This window comes from Myotis yumanensis, unplaced genomic scaffold (genome assembly GCF_028538775.1).
Source record: "Myotis yumanensis isolate MYYU_CA2020_CCGP unplaced genomic scaffold, mMyoYum1.0.hap1 SCAF_4, whole genome shotgun sequence".
Lineage (NCBI taxonomy): Eukaryota > Metazoa > Chordata > Mammalia > Chiroptera > Vespertilionidae > Myotis > Myotis yumanensis.
The window spans coordinates 79347775-79371924 of NW_027223755.1; the positions used below are offsets into that span (position 1 = coordinate 79347775).

The 24150-nt window shown below is 57.5% G+C and overlaps 2 protein-coding genes across 6 annotated transcripts; one reads left to right on the top strand and one right to left on the bottom strand.

The window, feature by feature from the left end:
* Positions 1-59: 59 nt before the first annotated feature.
* Positions 60-11139, bottom strand: TSC22D4 (TSC22 domain family member 4). Of its 2 annotated transcripts, none has more exons than XM_070412670.1 (5): positions 10627-11139; positions 9189-10227; positions 6272-6438; positions 1146-1194; positions 60-715 (listed from the first exon to the last, which is right to left on the bottom strand). In XM_070412670.1, the coding sequence occupies exons 2-5, from the start codon at positions 9948-9950 to the stop codon at positions 506-508; spliced, it is 1188 nt and encodes a 395-aa protein (XP_070268771.1). In that variant the 5' UTR covers positions 9951-10227; positions 10627-11139; the 3' UTR covers positions 60-505. The 2 variants fall into 2 exon arrangements, with proteins under 2 accessions (XP_070268771.1, XP_070268772.1); XM_070412671.1 differs by lacking the exon at positions 10627-11139 and adding an exon at positions 10456-10558.
* Positions 11140-13828: 2689 nt separating this feature from the next.
* NYAP1 (neuronal tyrosine phosphorylated phosphoinositide-3-kinase adaptor 1) lies at positions 13829-22107 on the top strand. Of its 4 annotated transcripts, none has more exons than XM_070412673.1 (7): positions 13829-14193; positions 15413-15564; positions 16894-17249; positions 17727-19238; positions 20083-20301; positions 20501-20610; positions 21154-22107. In XM_070412673.1, exons 2-7 carry the CDS (start codon positions 15497-15499, stop codon positions 21409-21411), a joined length of 2523 nt encoding a protein of 840 aa, XP_070268774.1. In that variant the 5' UTR covers positions 13829-14193; positions 15413-15496; the 3' UTR covers positions 21412-22107. The 4 variants fall into 4 exon arrangements, with proteins under 4 accessions (XP_070268774.1, XP_070268777.1, XP_070268776.1 ...); XM_070412676.1 differs by having other exon boundaries at positions 20086-20301; XM_070412675.1 differs by lacking the exon at positions 13829-14193 and adding an exon at positions 14313-14430.
* The last annotated feature ends 2043 nt before the right edge of the window (positions 22108-24150 follow it).

The window sequence follows — 24150 nt, forward strand, 5'->3', positions numbered from 1 at the left end:
AGGAATTGCTGGTGTAGGGCCCCAGTCTGGACACAAGCAACAAGATGCCAATTTCCAGATTCAAGTTTCTTTGGATTTTTTAATTATAATTATTATTTTAATAACAACCTGAACCCCAGAACTTCCAGATACTGTCCATAATCCCTCCCTTGGGCAGAGAAGAGGGGGCACTTCCAGGGAATAAGGTGAGGATGGGGTGTCTGCCAGGAAGCCTCCAACTCCCTCAAGCCATCTACTGCTGGGGGTCCCAGAACACTGACACCTAGGGAGGGAGCAGGGAGCTCCATCTAACACCCCGTCCTGCAGCCCTCTCCTCCATCAAGGCCTGGGGATGCCCCAGCCGAGTCCCTGGGCACTATGGGGAGATGGAGGAAGGATCGGGGGACAGGCCAATTCTGAGCCTTTAACTCCCATCCCTAGGGATCAGGGGGAATTAAAGCTGCATAGGAAGAGGGGGCAGGCAGCTGTGGCAGCCCCCAAAGGCACATTGTGAGGGAAAGGAGGCTCAGATGGAGGGCCCATTGGGCGCAGAGGGCCCAAGCCGAGGGACCCCTGAGGACGGCAGCTGGGCCAGCTGCTCAGGGCTGGCCAGGGCACGCAGCAGTCCATTCTCTTGCTCCAGTGCGGCATTCCGCTCAGCCAGGTCCCGGATCTGCTCCTTCAGCACCTCCACCTCCTCCCGGACCGCAAACATGAGGTGGGACTTCACCAGGTCCTGGGGGACAGGCAAAGCATCAGGGGTCCCAGGCCACCCCAACCTCATTGCCTGCCCAGTAACTTGAAGGGCTGGGTGCGAGAAATCCTCCTCCTTCCAGATAATGAGGGATCACTGGGGAAGCAGCATAGCGGGGGAGGAGAGGAGGGAGAGCAGAGAAAAAGGCCAGACAGAAGCAAGGTCAGGGCTCAAAGACAGAGATGGGGAACGGGAGCAGAGCCAGACCCAAGGGAAGTCAAGGGTTCAGGTGGAGCCTGGAGCTGGTGGAGGGCCCAAGGGAACCCAGCTGGGAGCAGGTGGAGGAGGTAGGAGACAGTGTTCCCTAATAATGAGGACAGCAGGGGTGGAGCAGCAGGCCAGCTAAGAGAGGCAGGACCCGGGCATCAGCACATGAGCGGGGACCTCCTGGGGCCAAGATGGCTTCTCTTACCATGGCTTGTTCGATCTTGTTGTCAATGCCAACCAGGCTTCCGGAGCCACTGGAGAGAGAGACAGGGAGATGAGAGGTGAAGAGGAGCAGGTGCCAAGCCAGGTGTCTGGACATCATAGCCAGTTGCCTTCCAGATGTTTCTCCGAGCAGGCTCTGGCCTCCACAAGCCCCCCTGCCGCAGCCTCCCACCACATCCCAGCCTGTACCTGTGACAGTAGAGAATCAGAGAGAGGAGGGTTTTGTCCATCCCCCGGCGGGGTGAGGGCCTCTGCCCAGGCCCCCCTAGGCCCCGGTGGGGTGGGGGCCCAGACGCCCCTCGGATGGGGGACGCTCCCCTAGGGGAGCAAGGAGAGGAGACACAGCCCCTTTTCCGGGGAGGTCCCGGAGCCATCCCTACCACTCGGGTCTCAAAAGATGACACCAGGGACTTGACAGAGACTCCTGGCTGGGCCATCCCCGAGGGGCAAGGGTCCCCCCAGCCCCCCACAAAGGGAGAGGGCTGTATCAGTACTGCCTGGGGGGCTCAGAGCCCCCCGGGCAGAGCGGGGTCCGGCTGGTGCCAGGCAGGCAGAGAGAAGACGGTGCCCAGGGGGTGCTGGTCTGAAAGATATACACCATCCCCCAGGGCAATGCCTGGTTGCGATTGGCTCCTCAGGGACACGGGGACCCCCTCCCACTGGCTTCATGGTGGGCGGGAATTCCCAGACTCAGTCAGTGCCAGTGTCCCCTTCTCAACCTGGCACCAATCCCAGAGCAGAGGGGAGGGAGCCTGGCTGAGGGAAGTCAGCTGGTGGGCCTGGTGCAGGGCGGGCCGTGGGTCCAGGAGGGGTGTAAAGGTTGAGGGAGAGCCTGGCCTTGGGAGGCCTCTCCCCACCTCTGCCTCCATCCTGCCCCCTCTGGTCTAACACTGGCCTCCCTCAAGGTCTTAGCTCCTCTCAGCTGGGATGGCGGCTGGGGGGGAGGGGGCATTTGATGTGCTTGTGGTCTTCCTTGGATTGTAAGCAACCCCCTTTCCAACATAAAGCTTTCATCATGGGTCTCCCCTGGTGCCTGCCCAGAGGAAACCCTACCTCCCATGGTGAGGGCCAGGAGGAATGGGAAAGGTTACCATGGCAATGGAACAGAGTCCAGAGCCCAGAAAGACAAGTACAGCCTCTGGTCCTGGGTCTGGGGTCTGGAGTCTTGAAGGAGTGAGGGCTTGAGGAGAGGTGGGAAGGTGACGCTGGAGGTGGGACACTGGGAATAGGAGCTGAGACTTTTTGAAGACCCTTGGGAGCAGAGGACAGGAAGGGGAGAGAGGTCCGGCTGCAGTTTATTAAGTGGCCACCAGAGGTCAACACAGGCCTGGCACACCGTCCCCAGGGCCAAGTTCTGGGTCCCAGAACCAGACCTCCCTCAAGTCAGTCTCTTGGAGGCCTAGGGCCTGAACCATCCTTTGAGCCCTGCCCTGACCTCCAAGGCTCCCTCTTCCCACCACTCAGGCCCCAGATTCCTGTGTCATCCCATGGCTCATGACCCAACCCTGTCCAGTTCTGCCTCAGCTGCCTCAGCCCCAGGGCCAGCCCTCCAGCCAGGACGGTGCTGTAGGATCACCATCCTGACCTCCTGCCCCCAGCTTCCCCCCTCCCTTAGAGTAGGTGGCCCCAACATGCTGCACCCTGTGCCCTTGTGCTCAACTGTCAAGCCCTCTCTCCTGGTTGTCAGTTCCAACTTGCTTTCCTGGAGGGGGGGTTGGGGGAGATTAACACTCATTTCAAGGTGACCCTTGAATGAGGCCCTGCAGCCAGGAAGAGAACACAAGGGAGCTGGGAATTTTCCATTTCCCATCCAAGCTCTGGGTGCAGAAGGCACTGACAGGTGGGTAACCAAGGGGGTGACCAGGCCTGAGAGAGCAGCCCAGGGTGGGGTGGGGGAAGGACACCCGGAACTCCTAGAATTGGAGGGGAGAGGACAAGTTTAAGAGTAGAGGGCAGGCCAGCCAGCTGGAGAGTCAAAGCGGCTTTCAAGCTATTTCAATCTGAGACACCTGGGTGGAGACTGGGCCACCACAGAGTCTTCCTCCCTCCCCTTCCCCACAAACACAGACACACAGAGACCAAAGAGGGGCAGATTCATCGGAATAGGAACCCTGGCCTTCCTTGGCGGACACTCGGGTAAAGATGCCAAGTAAGTTGTTAGTTCTTGCCAGAAATAAAGGAATACTACAATAATAAACATTTGTTGGCTGATAGATGACTATCTCCTGTTTGTCTAGTGCTGGAGAGTTTCTGACAGCACTTTCCACTGTCACATCCTAACATTAACACTTCAAGGGACCAAGACTCTGGCTGGCAACCCAAGCCCTCCCTTCGAGAAGCCTGAGTGAGGGGCGGCAGGCATTGTGCTGGAATTCTTGGGCAAGCTCAGGAGCCGGAAGCTTGGGGTTGGCTGGGTGAGATCAACTTTCGCCAGAAGCCCAAAAGGTGACTTGGTGTGAATTAGAACAATATATCTCCTTCTTCAAGCCACTTATTGCCATCTTCCAGGAAACTGTCATGACTTCAAATGTCGACAGTGACTTCAAATGTGTGTGGCGCCCCCTGGAGTTGTGCAGGGCACAATGCACACAACTGGGGCCTCTGGGTCTGCAGGACTCTTGGGTCCTGGGGCAAGGACAAGCCTTAGAGTCGGTCTTCCTTTTTGAAGGTCAAATGAAATAGCCTCAAAATGAGGAGCAGATGAAGAAGTAAGACATCTGGGCGAGGTGAAGGTTCTGATCCCGGGGCCAAGGGCCAGCCCTGCTCCCTCGCTGAGTTCTGAGGAGCCCCCAGGAGCTGGGCCTGGGGCCAACCAAGTGGCATCCGGCTGCACTGTCTACACTCCCTCCCGGATCTGTGGTGTTTTTGGGGTGGGGCCAGGCCAGGAGTGGGGAGGATGGCTCCTTGCCCAGCTTGAGAGCTGTCCCTGCCTCTGTCCTGGAGAGAAAGGGCATCCTAGAGATGGCTGCTCTTGGGACACAGGCATCCAGTAGGAAAGGGGAGGGAATGCGGTTCTGGTGTCAGACCCAGGCTCGGTGACCTTGGGCAAGTTGCTAAAACCTTCCTCCTCTGAGTCTCAGTTTCTTCAAGTGGGTATCATGGAGTTGCTTTTAGGATTGGGTGACATAAAATGTAGCATCTGACCCAAAGGAGACACTGGTTATAAAAGTACTTTTTCTTTCCCGAGTTCCTGGAATTCAGTCCTTATCATGCTTGGATTCCAGATACTGGCCATCCACTCATCCATCCACCCACCCAACCCATCCACCTATCCAATATTCAAGTACCTTCCAACTTTAAGGCCCTGTTGAGGTTTCCAAGGTTATTGCAACTGAGGGGCACTTGAGCAGTCTGACTTCTCCAGGCACCCTCTGTTCTCCCAGCCCCAGACTCTGGAATTGACCAGGCATTCTCCACTCCCCATCTGGGATCCATGCACTTAACATCCCAATCCATTTTCCCTCTCAAAAGGGAGGTCCCGTGCCACTTGAACTCTGTTCTCCTGCCAGCTTCCAGCACACCAGAGAGGTGAGGTGGGGGCTATGTGCCTCTTTCCAGGGGGCCAAAGGGGTGGCCCAACCCAAACCCGCTGGCCCAGCAGGGTGGGGCACAAGGGGCTGGGCTGGGCCAGAGCCCCAGAGGCTTGCAGGAGAGCAGGGTAAAGTGGAAGCTAGGAGCTGGACCGGTCAGACTGGGGTGTGTGGAGGGGATGGGACAGAGGGAGGGAGGGGACAAGCCAAGAGAATACAGCTGAGGAGGCTTCTGGAGGCAGAACTCTCTAAGGGAAAGCAGGAGGCTAGGCTCTGAAATCAACAGGGGTGGAGGAGGGACAGGCAGCCCTAATGCCAGGTTACTTCCCAAATGGGAGGAGGAGAGGGTGGGAAGAGCTGAGAATAGCAGCAATGGGGGCAGGTGACTCTCCAGGCCCTGGCTGACCTCACACCTCACACATTCCTGACAGCCCGAGCTCAGATGGGAGCCCAGACAGGGCCCCGCCCATACGGGCCCTGTCCCTCATTCCCCACAGCCTCCACCAGGCCCTCACCCTCCACCCCATCCACCAGATCCCAGCCACCACTTCTCTTTTCTCTTGGGCTCCCAGCTCTCCCCAAGGCCTCGGGCATTTTTCTTTGGTGAGACTCAGTCCCTGATTGTGGGGGTTGGTCTCACAGAGGGGAAGAAGGAAGAATGATGCCCCCAGCACCCACTCACTCATCGGTCCCACTCACTCCCCCAGCACCCACTCACTCATCCGTAACCCCTTATTATTTCTTTCAAACAGGAAGTCCCTCCTCCAAAGCCTCAAACAGGAAGTCCCACTCCTCCCTCCAAAATAAAAGTTTCGACTCCCTAGCCCTTCTTCTGGGTTCCTATCAGTCTACGGCCAGAAGGGAGCAGCTTGGCTATCAGACTAGCAATTTTGTTCCTCCCTTTTCAGCTTGCTGGCATTCCTATGTTGAAACCTGGCCCTCAAAACAGGAAGTCTGCCCACCACGGCACAGAACTGACCGGACATTCTCCCCTGAAGGGCAAACCCCAGCAGCTCAGCTCTCCGGTGCCTTCCCCGTGCCCCTCAGCCATCCTCTCCATGGCTTTGGCTTGGCCAGGGGGAGGCTTGTGCGGGAGAGGCGGCTCAGCAGAGAAAAGAACCTTAGGGACATGCGTTCTTGGCACTGGAGGTCCTAGGACCCTAAAGTAGTCCACATGGACTATAAGATGTTACCAATAAAGACAGGAGTTCCGTTCCCCTCAGTAGGGAGAGAGAGACTGGGAGGAGACTGACTCCCTATTCTCGCCTCCAGCACATTTGCTAGTAAGTTCTTGGGGTTGGCCAGATGATCGCTAAATCTGCAAGAGCTCTGGAATTTGACAATGCCTCCCTTCAAACTCTAAACAAGTACTATGATTAACAATCCTAAACCTAGAGTGCCACCCAGCTCTCTCCAGAGAGGGAGTGGGTCCCAAATCAACTTTGCCCAGTGTGTCATGCCCAGGCCAGGCTTCTCTGTTTCAGCCGTCCCCTCCAAGTTTAACGTGGGCGAAGGACACCTACCAGGCAGTTTCGCGTGGCTACCCGAGGTACGGGGTTCAGAGGCGGAGCCCACCTACCTATCATCGTCGCTGTCCAGGTGGCCACTGATGGCCAGCATGGATCGGGCCAGGCTGAGGCTCTGGGCTGCTGCTGCTCCAAAGGGGTCTGGAGACTTGTGGACCAGACTGGCATCAGGGAAGAAGTAGAGGGCCGGGGAGCTGGGGCGAGAGTCGTGGGGGGGTACCTGGAGGCAGAGAGGTAGGAACTATCACATTAAGCAAGAGAAAGAAACCAACCACTTTACAACTTGCCTAGTAGTCTTCCTCCCTATGCACCCCTCCTCCCCATGCTCTCTTCCAAGGACCCAGGGGTCCTGCCCTTGCAGCCCCCTTTTCCCCAGGTCTAGGGAAAGCATCAGGCAGGGACTAGAGGCAAGGAAACAGTGCCCATCCTGAGGACTAGGTAAGTAGCTTCTAAAAAGTGATTCACAAGGTATCAGAGAGGAGCTCGATCTACACACCAGCACCTGCCACCAGCTGAGCCAGGATCCCTAATCGGAGGCTAATCAGAGAGTGTCGGCCTTCTGTCACCTAACTTCTTTTTTTAAAAAATATATTTTATTGATTTTTTACGGAAAGGAAGAGAGAGGGATAGAGAGTTAGAAACATCGATGAGAGAGAAACATCAATCAGCTGCCTCCCGCACACCCCCCACTGGGGATGTGCCCACAACCAAGGCACATGCCCCTGGCCGGAACCAAACCCGGGACCCTTCAGTCCGCAGGCCGGCGCTCCATCCACTGAGCCAAACCGGCTAGGGCTCACCTAACTTCTTAAAGCAACTTAAATGTCACTTCCTCAGAGAGGCGTTTCCCCATCATTGAACTAGTAAATTCCACTGAACTGTCCCTTTTTTTTTTTTTTTTTTTAGTAACACCTAATACTACCTGATATTAAAGTATTTTTGCCTCTCTGTTGCTAAAAGGTAAGCTCCAGAGGGCACAGCTTAGTTTGTTCAATAGCTATTTGTAGAATGAATGAATCCTCAGAAACTGGTCCTCCACCCTCCCATCCCCACTATACCCATTCAAGCCTCTCTAAAACTTCTCAGGACTCAGGTGAAGCACTACTCTGGCTCTCTGGCCCTGGGTTAGGGGGTGAGGGAGCGGGTGGCAGAGATGGGGGAGGCGGAGCCTGGGCGTGGACAGCCCAACAGGCACTGGGGGAGGCTGCAAAAGGGCGGGGGCCACAGGAACAAGCCGCCTCTGTGAGGCCCCAGGAGGCCCCAGCTTCTCAGAAAAGCCAAGAACAGAGAGTTCAGGGTGGTTAGAGGGACAGAACCGAGGAAGGGGGCCCAGGTGATGTCCCCAGGCCTCCTTCTGGCTCCTGTTAGAGACAACTGAGAGAGAAGAGGCATGGGGAGTGTTGAAGGAAGACGAACTTCGGGACAGGGAAGCAGCAGCACAGATGCATGCACACAGGAAGGGATCAAGGCCTAAGAGAAGAAAAAGCGGTTGGGGGCCCTGAGAAGAGAGGGGCAGGGTTGCAGGCCCAGGGAAAGCTCAGGCAGGGCTTAAGGACAGAGAGAGCAGAGGCTCGGGGCAGAGGGGCTTGATTTGGAAGTGTGTGGGGGATAGGGAAGGGACCAGTAAAGGACACAGCATCTTCTCCCCTGGGGTAGCAATGGAATGAAAGAGCTCAAGAAAAGTAGGGCTGGGGGGTGGCATGAGAGATGTAAACTTCAGGCCAGGAGGGAGTGGGGGGAGCCGGTCCTGACTGGTCCTGACAGGACCCAGACATCCAGTCTCAGGTTATTTTTATACTGTGGTTTGTGCCCAAGGCCAGGAAGGGGAAAAGTTCCCATCCTCACACTCCCTGCCTTTCCTCCTGCAGCCCAAGGTGTTATTTTCTCCTCCAGGACAGACACATCCAACCCCCAATCCCTGGCTGCCCACCCCTCACCCCGGAGATCCAGGCAGGCATCCTGCCCCCCAGCCCAGACTTGTTCCTCTTTTGGAGACAGGAAGCAGAAAGAGCAAAGGATTTAACTCCTTCTCTGCTGCTCCCTGCCTCTCTCCCACTCCACAGTGGCCAACCCCAGTTACTGATCCTGGAGAGGCCCAGACACAGGGAACTGAGACAGACAGAAAACCAGCAAGCCCCCCATCCTTGCAATGGGTCCCCAGCACCACCCAATTCCTCAATTTCTCAGGGAAATCTGGCTTGGGACAAAGCTAAAGAGGGGCTGGGACAGGTGGCTGGCTGGTGAGAAACCCGCCCCCCGCCCCCGACACACACACCTTGGGAATGGGGCCGCAAAGGAGAGACAGCAGAATGCCTACTTTTTGCCCCTCTCCCCCAACTCTGGCAGTTCCTCTCCCAGCGGCCCAAACATGGGGCCTCCACCCTCAACGCCTAAAGGGTGAGACTAAGACAGAAGGTTAAGGCCACAGTGAGAAGGGCACATCTCTGTGACAGAGAGATGGTGAGGCTGGCTACATGGAGATGGAGACTTGGGCCAAAGACAAATGAAAGGCTAAAGAATGTAGAGAAGAGCCCGTCTGGCGTGGCTCAGAGGTTGAGCATCAACTATGAACCAGGAGGTCACGGTTCAATTTCTGGTCAGGGCACATCCCCAAGTTGTGGGCTCGATCCCCAGTGGGAGTTGTGCAGGAGGCAACCGATCAATGATTCTCTCTCATCATTGATGTATCTATCTCTCTTTCCCTCTCCCTTCCTCTGAGATCAATGAAAAAAAAAAAAAAAAAAAAGAATGTAGAGATGAAGGAGCCTGAGATGGAAAACAAAGGCTGTGTGAGGAGTAGAAAAGGAACTCCAAGTGAGACAGCAGGAAGAAAAAAGAGGGGCTATGTGATCTGACAGGAGGTGATGATGGCGTAGGAAGAAGTCAGTATGGAGGTGGAAGACAAGGCCAAGATGGTCAAGCACCACCCCTCAGGTGCCCCCCCCCCCCACCCTGAAACCCAGCTCTTACCTGCCCCATCTCCTCTGGAGCAACCAACTCCATCCTCAGTCGCAGGGCTCCATCCTTAGTTCGGGACAGTGGAGGAGTTCCAGCTGTGGAGCCCCTGGCCTCCACTTCCACCCTCAGGGAGGACAGGGGCGTGGCAGCCCGGGATGTGCCCACGCTATCTCCAGCCCCAGGCTCTGGGGGGCGCTGCTGGGGTGGGGAAGCTGACAAAGGGGGTGTTTCCACCTTGGCCTTGCCAGGCACTGCCAGCTGGCCCAGCCCCCCAGTGAAGGAGCGGGCCTGAAGTCCAGGGGAGCTGGGAGGAGGGAGAAGCCAGGAGGTTGGACCCTGAGACAGGCCTGGCTGTGGGATAGGGGCACCCAGGCCCAAGCTGGCCAGCTCCAACCTGGAATCCAAAGATCTGCCCCCAGTACCCCCTGAGGCCCCACGAATCCCCTCCAGGACACGGCCAAAGCCAGGGGGCTCCAGGTCTCTCTCGTAAACATCCACACACGTCCAGCGGCCTCGGCGATAAGGCTCTCCCAGGCCCTGTGGCAGCTTCACCACCCGGAAACGGGAGGCAGGGGCCCCGGGCGGCGGGGAACCATTCCGGGGGGTGCTCTTGCCCCCTGGCTCTGGGTTGGGCTCCCCATTGGGCAGGCGGGGTGGGGGCCCGGTAGGGCCTGGCAGGGCAGGGGAGTCTGGACCTCCAGGGCTCCCGGGGCCCTCATAGTCCGTGGTCACGCTGGTGATTTGGAAACTACTCTTCTTCTTGCCCCCACTCATGGTCCCGGGGGCTCAAGATGGGGCCAAAATGGGCGGGGGGCGGGGCGGTAGTGGCTCTTCGAAGGGGCTCAGGCACCCCTAGAACAGGGGAGCCACATGGCGGGGACATCGGGGCCCCTGGGGACGTCTGGGTCCGACATGGTGGGAGGGCCTGGCAGGAACTGGGGGTGCCTGGCTGGTGAGGGGAGAACAGGGGAGGGGAGGCGGCGAGCAGGGGGAGCAGGGGCAGGTTTTTCCTGCTGCTGTCGCTGCCGAACTCCAGAGCTGAGTGTGCAAACTGGAAAAAGAGTGAGAGAGTGTGTGTGTGAGAAAGCAGTGGGCAGGCCACCTCCGGGTCTTCCTCTCTGGGGAGCAGGATGGGGGAGGAAGGGGAAACCACCAGAGACAAAGAGACAGACCGAGATGACAGAGACCGGAGGAGAGAGCAGTCAGCGCGGGCGCGCGGAGCAGGAAGAGGCAGCCCAGACCCAAAGTTGGGCATTTCTCGGCGGGGATTCCAACTCACGGGACTCTAATGCGTCCCGGGAGCAAAGGGCTCCGGGGCTGGGTGACCGGGGGATAGGCAGCTCCTCGGCCTGGCAGGTCCTCAAGGCCCCCCGCACCCCAGCTCCCCCATTCCTGGGGCAGGCCCGGCCCGCCGCCCCAACGTCCCGCCCCGCCCCGCCCCGCGCCTTACCTCTCGGCCTCGGCCAACAAGCTGGGCCGGGGGTCCGGCCGCCTAAGATGTCGGGCTGTCGTTCCCCGGGGCCTCTTGGCCCCAGCAGCGCGGGGGGCGCAGGCGGCGCTTAGAGACGGCCCAGTCCGCTTCGGGGGCCGCACCTCGCCCCGCAAGGCATCTCCGCGGAAAGTTTGCGCTCCGGAAAGAGAAGGAACCCCCGCCTCCTTGGTGGAGCCCAGGCGCGGCCTCGGAAGCCCCAAGCGTCTCGGGGCCGATGCGGGCGGGGCGGCTCACCCCCTGGTCCTGCAGGTGGAGCCACTTAGGTGGTCGGGCCGAGCGGGTCTCTCTAGTCGCCTCCCGCGTGGCACCAATGGGTCCCTTCGCCGCTCGGCTCCTTTTGGTTCGGTCTCACTGTCTCCCTCTTTCTGGGCTGTTGACAACCCCCACACCAGGAAGTCCTGCCTCCTCGGGCCTGCTGACTGCTCCTCTCCTCCTCCTCCTTCTTCCCCTCTTCCTCCCCTTCCTCCGCCCTCTCTCCCTCCTGGGGCTCCGGGCCAGCTGGCGCGGAGCCAGGCCTGCCACCGCCGCCGCTGGTGCAGCCGCACTTGCCGCTGCCGCTGCCGCTGCCGCTCCTGCTCCTGCTCCTGGGGCCCCGGCCCAACTCCCTTAACCCCACACCTGCTGGGCCCAAGCGCAGCCTTTCCTCGTTGGGAGAGGCTGTGGAGGGCGGAGAGAAAGGGGAGGAGCCTGCAGAGCGGCCAGGGATTTCCTTACTTGTAGGCACTTGCTGCCTTTGGCCTGCAGGCACCGCGGAGTGGGGAGGAACCGATAGGAGCTCTCCGGGTACCTACCACCCCATGAACGCCCGATCGATGTAATGGTGCTGCCGAAGCTGTTATTGTCCTATCTTTGCTAGCTTTCACTGTCACTGTATGAGGAAGGTATTGTTATTCTCCCCTGTCCCTCCCTGTTTTGAAAAGTGGATTATGATGACAATTTTTAAAAATGCCCAAAGTAAAGGGAATGGTATAATGGACTCCCAGGTACCCCTCGTGCAGTTTCAACAATTATCAACTCACAGCCACTCATGTTTCATCCACACCCCCTGTTGTTCTGTGTGGGATTATTTGAATCAAATCCTAGACATATTATTTCCCTCCTTGGATGTGGAAATGGAGACTCAGAAGGTTCAGAAAGGGTATCAGTGGGAGAGCAGAGGCATTCACACACTCAGGTGTGTCCTTGTCTGTCCCCCATATAGAAAAACACCATACATGTACACACACCACCTACACCGGTGCACCCGAGGATGAACTGCTGGTCCCAAGCACGGGTTCCTCTCCCACCTCTCACATGTCCCATTTCTCCCATCCCTCGCTCCAGGTGGAGCCACTTCAGTGGTGGGGCGATGGGTCTGCCAAGTCTCCTCCCGCGATGGGGAATCCACACACACTCATCAAGGGCCAACCATATGGTTGGTGTGAAAGAATAAACCTCCAACTGCCATTGTCTCTTTTTTGGCACCCCAACCAACATTCTAAGAGGAATTATTTTAGCAGAAGCCACCTCTGCCTTCATTCCTAGGTGCAGAAAGAAATGAATTCGAATTAATTTTGATCAAACGAAACTGTTCCCGAGTATATTAAAAATCCCTCATATTTGTTCACTTCACATAAATTATCTGGTAGATTCTCAAACAGACCTGGGCAGGGACGGGATGGGTTTTGAGTTCCAATGTTTCTGCTAAGGAAACTGAGGCTCGGAAGCATTCAGTTATTTGCCCAAGGCCTCAGCTAGTAGGAGACTAGTGCTGGGCTGTCTGACATCCCTTCTTCCTCAGCTTTAGCTCCTGGAAATTTTTAACCAATATTTAGGATTAGGAATAATTAAATGATGCAAAGCCCCTTGGGCCCCCGTGCTTATATATTTATCATTTATCCCTTTGTTAAAATGCATCTGCACTCCTGCCTCTCTCCCTTCATGGTAACAATGGCTACCATAGCCAAGTTCTGAGGCCTCCCAAATATGAAGTCCAAGAGGCAGCCCCCCCCCCCCCCCGCCCAAAAGAAAACCTCTCTCCCTCTGGCAATATTCAGAACATATTCCTGTTGCTCCACCCCCAGATTCTTCTTCTTTCAGCTCTGACTAGTTACAGACTATTCAAAACCCATCTTTAGACCCTCCCCTTCCCATGGTTAGACCCTCCGTATCATCTTGGACTTCTCTGAGTCTACAGTCCCAGGGAGGGTATTGGTCTCTACAGAAATGTTTATTGAACCAATCAATAAAAACTCATTCACACTAAGGTGTAAAAGAAAAAAAAAAACCTGTTGTTTTAATGTATTACCTCTCTTGGGGGGCATTTATAACAGCCCTTTAATGTATGGGGCCCTTTACTCTTGTATCCATTACTGCCCCCAATATTATTGAGGTAGGTATGAGATGAGGCAACTGTGAGAGGTTGCGCTATTTGCCCAAAGCCACACAGCACATCTTGAGAGACTGCCATATAAAGTAACATTCACAGCTTCCAGGGATTAGGGCGTGGGTATCTTTTGGAGGTCCATTTTTCAGCCGGTTAAGGGTAGAACTGAGGTTTTCTTGCAGCTAACCTGCACCAAAGGTAATTCCAAAGGAGGAATTTCTCATGGAGCTGATGAGAAAAGTGATGGGGGGAGGGGACGAGGTCTCAGCCCTGAGCGACCATCCGGCCTTGGCCAAGGTGGCTGCAGTCAGACCTATCTAGAGCGCCCGGGTCCGAGCGGGCTCCGCCCGCGGAGTCAAAGGTTGCAGGGAGGATGACTTGGGCTGCGGGGGCGGACTGGCCCAGACTGAGCCCAGAAAGTGAGAGAAGGCCCAGGCGCCTGGGAGGCTGGAGGGATAGAGGACCAGCACCCAGCGAGCCAGCACCGTGCCCTCCCGCACCTGGGGGGGCGGCGGGAAGCTGGCGTCCAGCCAATGGCGCACGCCCCCTGCTGGGCAGAGACAAGGAAGGTCCCGCTCCGGTCTCAGCGCCCCTCGGCCCAGAAAGCGGCCCCCCCTGCCGGCCTCGCCGCCTCACTGCACTCCGGGCTCCGCAGCCGCAGACTCGCCCCTGCCGGTCGCGGGGTGCGCAGCCGGGGAGCCCCTGGCGCACAAGGGACTCGCGCGGTGCAAGCCTCGGGCTGCCGCTGGGGGGCACCGCTGCGCGCTGCGCCTGGCTTCGCTCCGCGGGGACCTTGGCCACCGAACGGAGCACGGCCCGGCCGGGCACCGGGCGAGAGGCGGCGAGGAGCGGACGCCCCAAAGCGGGGGCTGGCTGGCGCCGGGTTCCCAGCGCCCCACGACCTTTCTCCGAGTCCCCCACGAAGACTCCGTGGCCCCCGTATCTCCCACCCCAGCCAGGCGGCCGCTCCCCTCCGTCCTTGGAGAGTGTAGAAGGGTGGGTTTGGGGCCGGGGGCGGGTCTGGGGGCGGACCCGGAGGCGGGGCTGTCTCTGCGGCAGGACCCAGCTCGGCTTCCCCCAGTCTCTCTCTTGTCTCTCCTCCTCCCTCCTCCTGCTCCGGGCGGAGCCCGGCATGGGGGGGCCGGCGTCCGGCAGGCCAGGTACGGTTATGTAGAAATTGGGGAGGCTTGGTGCGGGGAGGTGGAATGGGGGGGATCAGGGGCAGGGAGGATTGGCGGACTGAGAGACGGAGAAACCCAGGATAGCCGGACAAGGGGAAGGGGAGGGGTGCCCGTGAACCTGGGGCCCTTGGATGGAGAGGGGGATGAAGCCGGCCAGGTTTGCAATCGACAAGGAAGGGAGAGGACGGCAGTGAGGAGGGGCGCCTGGGAGGAGAGGTGAGGCTGAGGCGCAGGAGAGTGTGTTTGGGGGAAGCGAAACCAGGCAGGTATGGAGGCCGCAGCTCTAAAGGTAGCTACGGGGCCAGACTGGAGATACCAGGGTGGGATTGAGGGGCGGGGACTGGAAGAAGGTAGCCGGAGCCTCCCAAATCCTGGAGGAGGAGGAAGGTGATTTGAGCTATCAGCGAGGGAAGCGGAGACGATCGCTGAGGAGCCAGGGCGCAGGATGAGGGGTGGACGGAGGCCCGGGCCCAGGCGAAGAACTGGAAGGGGGAAGGCAGGGGATGGAGATATTTGGATGGTAGTATTGTTAATACCCAACTCAGAGTGCCCCTACCCTTTCTCCAGCATCCCAGCCCTGCCCTCCTGACACCCCCCAGCCTCAGGGCCCAAGATGGGGTGGGGAATCTGACTACCTCCCCCTTCCCCAGTGGGGTGCAATGTTTGCAAGTAGGCCCGGGCATAACTCCTTGTCTGTAGGTATGTCCAGTTCTGTGCAGCCTATTTGTGTGTGTCTGTCTAGAGGTCTGTGTGAGCTGTGGGTGTGTCAAGTGTTTATGTCTGTGTGTCTGACTGTTCCTCGGTTGTGTTTACCTACGCTGATCTATGTGTCTGGTCCTCTGTTTGTAGATAAGGGTCTATGGCCCCTTGGTTTGTGTGTCTGAATGTGTGTTTGTGGGGCCTGTTTGGTGGATCAGGATGTATTTACAGGATGAGCATCTCTGTTGGACTGATTTCTCCAAAGTATGTATTTGTGGCTCTGAGCACCTTTGTCAGGAAGTGTGACTCTGTACAAATGTCCATCTATGTCTGTCTATCTGTCTGTGGGTCCTTAGAGATGGTGTTGGGTTTGTGTGCCTCTGTTTTCTCTCTAAGGACCCGAGTCATGTCTCTGTTCCTTTCTCTCTCTCTCTCTCTCTGATTCCTGCTCCCCCCACCCCACCTTTCTTTTTTTTCTTCTTCCCATCCCCCCACCAAGTGGATCCGGGACCCAGGGAGGGCCGTCCTCCGGGCCTGGTGGCTCTAAGCAGGGCCCCCCAGCCCCCACCTCCTACTTCACGACATGAACCTTCTCTACCGAAAAACCAAGCTGGAGTGGAGGCAGCACAAGGAGGAGGAGGCCAAGAGGAGGTAAGGCTGTGTCCTGGAATGCCCCCTTACCTGGCTCCTTCCGCCTCCCCCTAGCTGGGCCACATCCCTTCTGATCTCAGAGTCTGTACAGAATTGCTGGAATGGCACACACCCTGCCCCACCCTGCTCCTGCCTCCAGACTCTGTCCTGCCCTTTTGGGGGGCTTCCAGCTTAGGAGCACCCTGATGGCTCTTCTCCATTCCCAGAGGCCCTAGTCACTCCTTCCTAACTCACCTCTGGCCTGTGGTCTTCTCTCAATTTGGGGCTGGCTCCTGGCTCCCCTGTCACCTGACCTTGGAAGGGGCAGGCCATGCTGCCCTCACAGTCCAGGGATGGGGTCATTTGTGGGGCACCAGAGAAGATCCAGTTGGCCCCCTCTCAGCCTCTGCTGGGGGAGGTGAGTGGCCAAGTGGTAGGGTTGTGTGTGTGTGGTGAGGGACATGTAGGCCCTACAGAAGACCCAGAGCTTGCCCTCTCCCCTTGCCCTCCCAGGGACCTGGGGTCTGGCCTCTTCTGTCTTGCTCCCTTCTCATCTTCACTCCCATTGACTGCACAGCCTCTTGGAGCCTGAGTCAGAGCCATTTCCCTGCTCCCTTCTCCCTCCTCGAAACTAGAGTTTAGTTCTTGTTAATTAGATTAATCAGAGCTATCATTGCAGTGATCACTTCCTAATGAAGGGTTAGTAGACAGGGCCTTAATGAAAGCCCACCCCACAGTTCTCCCCCTCTTGCCTGCCAGCCATCCCCTAACCTTCACTCATCCAGAAGCTCAGAGGACAGTGAAAGGGAACAGGGGTGAGCCTGGGAGGGTGACAGAGAGAGGACAGCACTGAGGAGAGAGACAGAGAGAGAGAGATCAGATCAGCTGGGGGAGGCTGCTCTAGTGATGTGGTGGTACAGCCCCGAGTCTGGGAGAGGAGGTGCGGTGTGGTTTGGAGCATAGGCCACTAAGGCTGGACATGGGGAAGGCCAGAGGCCAGGTGTGAGCAGGAGTGAAAAGGAGCAGAACTGTGGTGGCAGGTGTGAGCCAGATGGGGTTGTGCTGCCTGGGTGTGCCATCTCTCTGCCTATGTATGAAATCGTCCACATGTATGCTGTGTGCTGGGTATGCCTAGGCTGAGATCGGCCAGCACTAGGTTGCTCCCCTGCACACATTCTTACCTCTCCTCTCATCCCATTTTTAAAGTCCAGGGATTCTGCCTGAAGCTTCTACTTCAGTGCCCTGGACCTTCAGGCCTCCCCCCATCCCCACCCCAGTCCCTCTTCTTTCTCCCTGGGAGGCCACAGGGTTGCAACCGACCTCTGCTCCATCTTGGCCTTCTCTCCCCAGCTCCAGTAAGGAGGTGGCTCCTGCAGGCTCGGTAGGGCCCGGGGCTGGCCCAGGGCCCGGGGTCCGTGTGCGGGACATCGCCTCTCTGCGCCGCTCCCTCAGGATGGGCTTCATGACTATGCCCGCCTCCCAGGAGCACACCCCCCACCCCTGCCGCAGCGCCATGGCCCCTCGATCCCTCTCCTGCCACTCGGTGGGCAGCATGGACAGTGTGGGGGGTGGTCCTGGGGGAGGAGGTGGGGGTCTCACTGAGGACAGCAGCACACGAAGACCCCCGGCCAAGCCCCGGAGACACCCCAGCACCAAGCTCAGCATGGCAGGGTCCGGGGCAGAGACGCCCCCTAGCAAGAAGGCAGGTGAGATACCCCCAACCCTCCCCAGGGGAAGCACGGAGTGGGGAATTGGAAGGTCCATTCCAGGCCAGGGGAGGCCTGCTGGGAGGGTTCATTCAGGGAAGAACCAAGGAAGTGGAAGATTTCGTTCTCAGAGGGGCTGGGGGTGGTTCCTTTTTGGAAGGGTTTGAGATGGATTATTCAAGGACAGGGGAGATTTCCTGAAAAGTTCAATCTTGGGGAAGGAGTGACATGTCCTTGGAGGTACAGGAGGGTAGGAGAGAACTGAGGGTGGGAGCTTCAGATTCTGAGGAGTTCATTAGAAGGACTGCGGGCTGACTGGTAAGATGGGAACCCCCTGGAGCTGTAAGTTGAGAAATGTGGGCAAAACGAAGAGGCAGCTATGTCCTTGCAGGTGGGTCAAGGAGTCAGAAAGGGTCTCCCCTATTCCCGTCCGCAAACAAGAGCACAGTTTATTTTTCTCTTTCCCGTTTTCCCCAGGCTCTCAGAAGCCAGCCCCAGAGGGCCGAGAGTCTAGCCGGAAGGTTCCTCCACAGAAGCCCAGGCGAAGCCCCAACACCCAGCTCTCTGTCTCCTTCGATGAGTCCTGCCCCCCAGCTCCCTCTCCCCGAGGGGGAAACTTGCCCCTTCAGCGCCTCAGTAGAGGGTCCTGCATCGCTGGGGACCCTGAGGTGGGTTCCCAAGAAGAAGAGCCAGTGTACATTGAAATGGTGGGGGACGTCTTCAGGGGAGGAGGGAGATGTGGAGGGGGCCTGACTGGGCCCCCTCTTGGGGGTGGGGGTCCGACCCCTCCAGCTGGCGCTGACTCAGACTCGGAAGAGAGTGAGGCCATATATGAGGAGATGAAATATCCGCTGCTCGAGGAGGCAGGGGAAGGCCGGGCCAATGGGCCCCCTTCGCTGACCATCGCCTCTTCGCAACACCAGCCTCATGCCCTCCAGCCCCACACCCACCATCGTCCAGCCTCCGCCCTCCCAAGCCGGAGGGACTGGACACCCACCAAGACCACTCCTTGTGAAATCCCCCCGCCCTTCCCTAACCTCCTTCAGCATCGCCCTCCACTTCTGGCCTTCCCCCAAGCCAAGCCTGCTTCCCGAACCCCTGGTGATGGGGTCTCAAGGCTACCAGTCCTCTGCCACTCCAAGGAGCCAGTGGGCTCTACCCCAGCTCCCCAAGTGCCTGCCCGAGAGCGGGAGACGCCTCCCCTACCACCGCCGCCTCCTGCTGCCAACTTGCTGCTGCTGGGACCCTCGGGCCGGGCCCGGAGCCACTCAACACCGCTGCCACCCCAGGGCTCTGGCCAGCCCCGGGGAGAGCGGGAGCTCCCCAACTCCCACAGCATGATCTGCCCCAAGGCGGCAGGGGCGCCGGCAGCCCCTCCTGCCCCAGCCACCTTGCTCCCTGGCCCCCCCAAGGACAAGGCCGTGTCTTACACCATGGTGTACTCAGCAGTCAAGGTGACCACCCACTCCGTCCTGCCAGCTGGGCCTCCCTTGGGTGCTGGGGAGCCCAAGACAGAGAAGGAGATCTCGGTCCTCCATGGGATGCTGTGCACCAGCTCGAGGCCCCCCTTACCTGGGAAGTCCAGCCCCCACAGCGGAGCCATGGGCACAGCAGCTGGGGTTCTCCATCACCGAGGCTGCCTGGCCTCCCCACACAGCCTTCCGGACCCAACTGCAAGCCCCCTAACCCCCCTCTGGACCTACCCAGCCTCCACAGCTGGGCTTAAGAGACCCCCTGCCTATGAAAGCCTCAAGGCTGGGGGGGTGCTGAATAAGGGCTGTGGAATGGGGGGCCCATCCCCCCTGGTCAAGATCCAGCTGCAAGAGCAAGGGACTGATGGGGGTGCCTTTGCCAGTATTTCCTGTGCCCACGTCATCGCCAGTGCAGGGACACCAGAAGAAGAGGAGATGGGCGCAGCGGCATTTGGGGCAGGCTGGGCTCTGCAGCGGAAGGTCCTGTATGGAGGAAGGAAGGCAAAAGAACTGGACAGTGAGTGAAAGGAAGGTGGGGAGGGGTGCGGAGGTCCATGGTGATTTAGGGGAGGCCTTGGAGGAGTTATTTGGAAGCCATGGCCCATTGTCCTGAACTGGGAAGAGTTCTGGGAGACCAGAGGGCTGGGGGTATGCAGTGGACTAAAGGGACGGGGTTCCCAAGTGTGTGCTGAAGGGGCAGTAAGATCTGGGCTGGGGAGGTAGAATCTGGCCCCCAGAGCAGCCTCTCCTCCTGCCCCATCCTGCTGTACTCCCTGCCCCTCCCTTTGCTGGGCTGCAGGGGTGTGTGTGAGTGTGCGCACACTTGGAGCTAAACACAGCTGCCTCCCAGCTGTTACCATGGCAACTTGTCCAGACTGGAGGAAGAGGAGAGGGAGGCCCCTACTGTTGCCTGGCAACGCAATGCTCTGCCAGGCCTACTCTCAGAGATGAGCTTAGCTCCCAGTCAGCCCTTCCTCCAACAATTTCCCCCCAACATACACACGCACACTTCCTGGCTCAGGATATGGGATTCTTCCCCTCCTGGAGAGAGGGCCCCTGTTCTGTTTGGGTAGGTAGTCATTACAGTCCTATCTGGGGCTGTAGGGGCTTGGAAGCTAAAGCTGGGATAGGGTAGGTCCCTCTGCCAGGAGTCATACCAATGATTGCAATGGAAGGTAGCAATACTCGGGTTCCTCCTGTGTGTGAATGTGCCGGGGGAGTGTGACGTAGCCCCCTCCCTTCCCAGCTGTGACCTGCAAAGGGGCAGCTACTAGTGATCCACCCGCACTGCAGTGTGTGGAGCCGGGGGAATAGCCAGACCCCTCCCACGTACAGGCACTGAGCTCTCCTTGTCATCCCAGCAGAGGCTGAGGAGAGTGCCCGGGCCTGGAACGGCAGCACCGAGGGTCCAGCCAAGGCGGAGCGCGAGGACAGGGGTCCTGTGGCATCAGGGATCCCAGTGAGGAGCCAGGGGGCAGAGGGCCTGCTGGCCAGGATCCACCACGGAGGAGACCGAGGAGGGAGTCGCACGGCGCTGCCCACACCCTGCCAGACCTTCCCGGCCTGCCACCGAAACGGAGGTGACACCCGGCCCTCCCACCCCTGTACACAGAGCGGGTGGGCTGGGGGGAATCTCCCAGGGCCCGTGTCCTGGGGCCTACACCCTAATAGCTCATCTGCACCCCCTTCCCGCTGATGAGGCAGGGGGCCGCCTGGAAGGGGCTGTCCTCGGGGAAACTAGGGGAGCCCTGAAGGCCCCTTCCCTCACTTCCTCCTCAGACTTCACCGGAGGCTACCGCCTGGGGCGCTCTGCCTCCACCTCGGGAGTCCGGCAGGCCGTGTTCCACACCCCCAGACCCTGCAGTCAGCCCCGGGATGTTCCCAGCCAGGTGAGGAAGATGAGGTTGGGTTTTATTTGTGAAGGGACAGATAGAGAAGAAGGCCAGGATGTGGGAAGAAAGGCATGAAGTCAGGCTGGGCCCTGGCACAGACTAATAGGGTCCAGGCAGAGGCTGGGGGGGGGGGGGGGGGTGGGGGGGGGAGTTGGGGGAGGATCCTGGAAAGGGGCTGCTTATGATGGGCAAGCCAGGCAGGGCTGCCACTGGTGGACAGTGTACCTTTGTGCACCCGCTCTGGGGGGGACCACTGGAAAAGTGCATCCGACGAGGAAGGCAGCTTTTCAAAGGTGCCCCGTCCACAGGGTGAGACAGGCACAGCCTGGCCGCAGGGCTCACCGCTGGGCAAAGGGTGGTGCCAGGGCTGGGTTTCTGCCCCCATCGCTGCCCCCGCCGGGGGGAGAGGATCGGGTGAGGAGGAGGCTTGTTGCTGGGAGAAGGCACTGGTCTCCGCCGGGGGAACAGGGCACGGTCATTCTGAGGTCCCCCTTCTCCCTTTCTCCCCACGTCGGGCGGCGGCGGGAGGAAGGAGCACAGACCCACCCTGCACTGCCGCTGCCTCTGCCCCTGCCGCCCCAGCCCGCCCGCGAGCGCGACGGCAAGCTGCTGGAGGTGATCGAGCGCAAACGCTGCGTGTGCAAGGAGATCAAGGCGCGCCACCGGCCCGACCGGGGCCTCTGCAAGCAGGAGAGCATGCCCATCCTCCCCAGCTGGAGGCGGGGGCCCGAGCCCCGAAAGTCCGGCACCCCGCCCTGCCGCCGGCAGCACACGGTCCTCTGGGACACTGCCATCTGAGGAGGGCGGGAGCCGGGGCAGCAGGACTGGGGAGCAGGGCAGGGCTCTCCGAGAGACTTGCCTTGAATGAGGGACCCTGGAAGGACCAGGTGAGAGAGAGCCACCCCGGCCCTTCATCCTAACCCCTGGAGGCGGGGAGTCTGCCAGGCCCAGCGGGCTGGGGGCACTAGCAGTACCCACAGACATTTGGGGGAGGCGGAGGGTTTGCTTGAAGTTGGGAGTGAGGCTCTCGCCGCTCTTCCCACTCAGCGTGGTAGACCCCTCCCGAGAGGGCAAAGGCCAAGCCAGAGGTCAGCATGGGGGTGGAGGGAAGGGTTAGGGAGGAAGGGGACGGGCCAATTGAAGGAGGGACTGGAGAGTGAGAGGTGAAGGAGCTCTTATAGAGTCGGGAATCGGGGAGGGCATATTTATTTTATTTATTTTAGTCTAGAGGGCAATTCTGCCGCCCCCCCCCCCCCCCCCCAGCAGGGAGTGGGGAGTCGAGAGCAATTAAAGGAAAGCACGTTTGCACTCTCCCCGACGCCTAAAGGCCCCACTATCCAGGCCTGCCCCAAAGCTAGGGGTTGGTCTGGAGGGCAGCAGACTCATTTACAGTATTTACAAGTCGCCAGAATTTGGTAGGGAGCTGGCCTGTTCTGAAACAGGCATCTTCTTTAGCTCTGGAGTGAGGATCTGGCACCAGGGATGGGTGGGATGATGGGGAAGGAGGGAAATTTTTGTGGGTGGGGGGGAGGGCAGGGTATTTATTTAAATTTTAAAAAATCAGAAGAGATGTCAGGAATTTTTTTTTTAATTCCTTTCTTGCAGAATAATATATTAAAAGACTAATGATCCTAGAACTGGCTTCTTAAATTTCAGTGTGCTCTGCCTTTCTTACATTTGTTTCCTTTTCCCTCTGACCCTTGGTTTGTGGGAGTTGAGGGTTGTGCAGGGAGGGTTGAGTGGCTGTAGTAACGGGGACAGGTGGAGTGTGAGGTAAGTTTTCAGTGACTCCACATATTTATGGAGCATCTGATGTGTGCTTGACAATGTGCCGATGCAGAAGGAATATTCAAACTAAAACCTGCCCTGGAGCAGTTGTGATCTACCCAGGGAGATGAACTACCTGAGCTGACACTAGCCAGTGCTCCAGGAGTAAGAGAGGGAGAGGGCTGGGATCAGCTGAGAATGCTTCTTGGAAATTGAGCCTATAAGGACAGGTAAGGTTTGGATGAGCAGGGGGAGGAAGGAAAGTCCCAAAGTCACAGTGATTGTCTGTAGAACAGTAGAAGATGGGGGTACGGGCCAGGAAGTGTGTTTAAATTATACAGACGCAGCCCTGGCCTGGGCACGGGGGGTGGGGGTGGGGGGCCAGGGGTCAGTTGTCTGAAGGGTCATCCCATACACCAAAAGGTTTCAGGTTCGATTCCTGGTCAGGGCATGTGCCTAGGTTGCAGGTCCCATTTCCTGTCTGGAGGAGTATGGGAGGCAACTGATCGATATTTCTCTCCCACAACAATGTTTCTCTCTCCCTTCCTCTCTCTGTAGAATCAATTAAAAAACAACAACAAACATATCCTGAGGTGAGGATTAATAAGTAGATAAACAATACAGAGGGCAATAGGGAGTCAGCCATGATGAAGCTGGTTGAGAAAGATGGGCTTCGAAGGACCATGCTGGTCTTGGGGAAGGAACTGTGACAAATCCCGGGAGGTGATGTATCACGGGGAGGAGGATGAAAACAATGTCGGGGGGAATGGAGGATAAGGGACAATGAATGGGCTGGGAGGAGGGAGAGCATCTTCCAAGCCCAGTTTGGAGCTTATGTGATTGGGGAACTGATCACCTTGACACAGCAAGGAAAGTGGGGTTGAAAGGACTTTGAGTGAAGATCAATGAATTTGAAGCAATAGTGAATATTCACTAGAAGGTTTGTGATCACCTAGAAAAGAGTTTCAAAAAATATGGATAATATGGATGTTTTTAAACAATATGGAGGACATTTTTTAAAAACTTTGTCTTGTGTTTATTTTCATTCATATTAAAGAAATTATAACCAGCACATCAGACTTCTAGTTATTTCCTGGTTATTATTACATAAGGCTAATTTTTATATGTTTTAATTGATTTCGGAGAGGAAGGGAGAGGGAGAGAGAGATAGAAACATCCTTGATGAGAGAGAATCATTGATCAGCTGCCTCCTGCATATCCCCTACTGGGGATCAAGCCTGCAACCTGGGCATGTGCCCTGACCTCTCCTGGTTCATAGGTCGAGGCTCAACCACTGAGCCACACTGGCCAGGCACAAATGAAAATTTTTAAGTTTGATCACATTCACAATTTAAACATATATGGCCAAGTCAATCTACAAACATAACTGGGAAAATATTTCTTCTAACACATGAGAAAATGATTGGTACAATATATAAGAAAGATTTTTGAGTTGATAAGAAAAAGAAAATCCAAACAAATGTGAAAAGAGGGCATGAACAGTTCACCAAAGAAACAGAAATTACCAATAAACATGTCCAACCTTAATAAATAATGCAAAATAAAACAATAATAAAATACTTTTCACCTGTCAGGCAAAACTGAAAAAAAATCATAACATCAGTCTGGCACATATGTGCAGGGAAGAGGTGGTCATTGTAAGTGTAGATTAATACAGCCTTTTTGGAGGTCAGTTTAACAGTATTTATTAAAATTTAAAATGTGCATGGTTTTGACTCAAAAATTCCATTTCCAGGAATTTACCCTATG